The sequence below is a fragment of the Sinocyclocheilus anshuiensis genome, unplaced genomic scaffold (genome assembly GCF_001515605.1).
Source record: "Sinocyclocheilus anshuiensis isolate Anshui unplaced genomic scaffold, SAMN03320099.WGS_v1.1 scaffold689, whole genome shotgun sequence".
NCBI classification, from domain to species: domain Eukaryota; kingdom Metazoa; phylum Chordata; class Actinopteri; order Cypriniformes; family Cyprinidae; genus Sinocyclocheilus; species Sinocyclocheilus anshuiensis.
This window is the reverse complement of record NW_015536490.1, coordinates 413,383-416,138: the sequence shown is the minus strand read 5'-3', so window position 1 is coordinate 416,138 and position 2,756 is coordinate 413,383. Positions and strand designations below refer to the sequence as shown.

The 2,756-nt window shown below is 34.8% G+C and overlaps 1 protein-coding gene across 1 annotated transcript in view; it reads left to right on the top strand.

The window, feature by feature from the left end:
- Positions 1–2,088, top strand: part of LOC107685366 (NADH-quinone oxidoreductase subunit B-like) — an 8,704-nt gene extending 6,616 nt beyond the window's left edge. The window contains exons 7-9 of the mRNA XM_016481938.1: positions 862–908; positions 1,010–1,098; positions 1,845–2,088. Coding sequence (XP_016337424.1) covers positions 862–908; positions 1,010–1,098; positions 1,845–1,942 — 234 coding nt within the window. The 3' untranslated portion in view covers positions 1,943–2,088. The remainder of the gene's footprint in view (positions 1–861; positions 909–1,009; positions 1,099–1,844) is intronic.
- The last annotated feature ends 668 nt before the right edge of the window (positions 2,089–2,756 follow it).

Here is a 2,756-nt window from a genome sequence, read left to right as displayed (position 1 = left end):
TTTAGAGTGGCCTTTTATTGTGGCCAGCCTAAGGCACACCTGTGCAATAATCATGCTGTCTAATCAGCATCTTGATATGCCACACCTGTGAGGTGGATGGATTATCTCGGCAAAGGAGAAGTGCTCACTAACACAGATTTAGACAGATTTGTGAACAATATTTGAGAGAAATAGGCCTTTTGTGTACATAGAAAAAGTCTTAGATCTTTGAGTTCAGCTCATGAAAAATGGGGGCAAAAACAAAAGTGTTGCGTTTATATTTTTGTTCAGTATAAATATAATTAATTATTATGAAAATACCAGAGATGGCTTGAATAACACAGATAAACTATATTGTCGCAGTCGAGTGTTTATTGTCTTTGTTTTATCATTCAAAATGTTTATATGTTCTGTTTACTCAGTTACAGATATAATAAAGATGCCTTTGTCCATATAAGGGATTTCCTGGAGGATAATGAGTTGTCTACTTCTGTGACTGGATATGTGGATTTTCTGTGCGAAGGCGCCATCTGGCGTCCAGTATGAATGAAACGGACATCATGTGTTTATAGTGCTAATGGCCAATCCATCATTTTTTGGAGAATTTGTATTTATTTTTAATAATAGGCACCAGAACCGTTTTAAAAGTATCGATTTGGCACCGGTATAGAAAAAAAACAAACGATACCCAACCCTATTCAAAATGCTACTTTCGTGTTCAACTGAAGAAAGAAACTCATGCAGATTTGGAATGACATGAGGGCGAGTAAATGATGACAAAATTTTCATTTTTGGGTGAAGTATCTCTTTAATATTTCTGATTATGCTTTAGTGTAATGATTGTTCTGCTGCTATAATGTATGAATGTCTTGCTAATGGCAGGTGTATGATCAAATGCCAGAACCCAGATACGTTATTTCCATGGGAAGGTGAGAAACATAAATAAGCTGATCAGGACAAACTAGTTTATTTTTATCATACTTCATTATGTTTTTCTACTAAAATTGTCTTGTTTCTTTCTTTCTGGAAGCTGTGCTAACGGTGGTGGCTACTATCACTACTCTTATTCGGTGGTCCGGGGTTGTGATCGTATCGTTCCAGTGGACATCTACGTCCCAGGTGTGTTTCATTTCGTTCAACCTGTAGCATGATCAGCGTGTTTCTGTGTGAATGAGTGCTGCGGTTTCATCTGATACACGAACTCATGTACACGCGAAGCTCACAATGTTTTCAGGGTATGAGAGACATGAACACATGAACTTCATCTCCAGAACTGCTCTGCTCTGAGAGACACTTCACAAAAATAAAATAAAAATAAAAATGCAATGTTTTGTTGTAAATTAATTGTTATATTTACTTTAAGGTTCAATTAAAGTTGTATTAATTCGTTTAATTAGACACCAGTTGATGATGAATTGGTATTAAATCATAAAACACAGACTACAGAAAAAATTAAATGGAAAACAGAATTTAGGGCAAAATAAAATGGATTTCATGGTTGCATAAATTAAAAAGTAGCTACTCTGTGGAGTTTACTTGTGAACAAACAAGTTATGTTTACATTAATTCTCAAGGGTTAACAAACACGTGGAAAGCATTTCATTCATGATCATGGTTTTATATACTAACTAATTTAATAGATTAATGCACCAAAATAAAATATTAAGTGACAAAAGAGCGCGGTGCAAATGACTTTGTGAAAGCATTTCATTCCCTATTGCAAAGCAATATTGTGGTAATTATCAATATTGTATGATATGAAAAAAGTGTAAATATTATTGTCCATATCAGCCAGTCCTACTATAGCCTTTATCAGAATTGTCTCTAATGAGTGTATAGTATAATAAGATTATTTGTCCGTCTAGGTTGTCCTCCAACAGCAGAGGCTCTGCTTTATGGAACGCTGCAGTTACAGAAGAAGATCAAGCGAGAAAAGAAAATGAGAATTTGGTATCGCAAGTGAGGTGTGATTGTGTTTGTGTGTCTGTTCTGAGATGTTTATTTAATACTGGTCATTTGTTGTGCTCAGAAGGCTGTTTGCTCAGGAGCTCCTCTGGTTTGAGCTTAAGCTCCTCCTCTTTGTAGCTACAATAAAGACTTTCTGCTTCACCGCCGAGTGCACTGACTTCTGTTAGATGCAGATATTTGTGTTGTCATGGTGGTGCAGTAGTTATCATTGTGTGTTCTGAAAAGACTTAATCTACAAATGATTAGGTCAGAACTGAGCCTTTATAATTGTATGTATACTATGTACTTGTAAATAAGGTTTGGACTCTCCCCATTCAGGTAAATTAAGCCATGTGACATTGACATTTTAGGCACATTTCTACCAGACACACATTTTGTAATGCAATGAAACATATAACATGGTAGTATTTGCTGAATTTCAATGACCTTCTTGAGCAAAACACTAACTTATGGATACTTCAGTGGTACAATACCTGAAGAAAGTTTACTGTAATGATAAAAGATGTCTGCAAAACAGCTGACTTAAGCAACAACAAAAAAAAGTTCAAGAGGAGGTCTGAGGCAGCCTTATAGTTAACTGAAACGAAAAACATTAAAAACGTTTTTGTTACTTGGAAAAAAAAAAAAGTTGACTGAAACAAAACATTAAAAAACGTATGTTATTTAAGCTAGTTAAGGTTTTCTCGTTTTCATTTAGTTTAACTTGATGCACTAAAATAACAGAATTTTAACAGACTAAAATTAACATGAACGCAGAAATTATAAAAAAATAAAATGTGACCCTGGACCACAAAACCAGTCATAAGGGT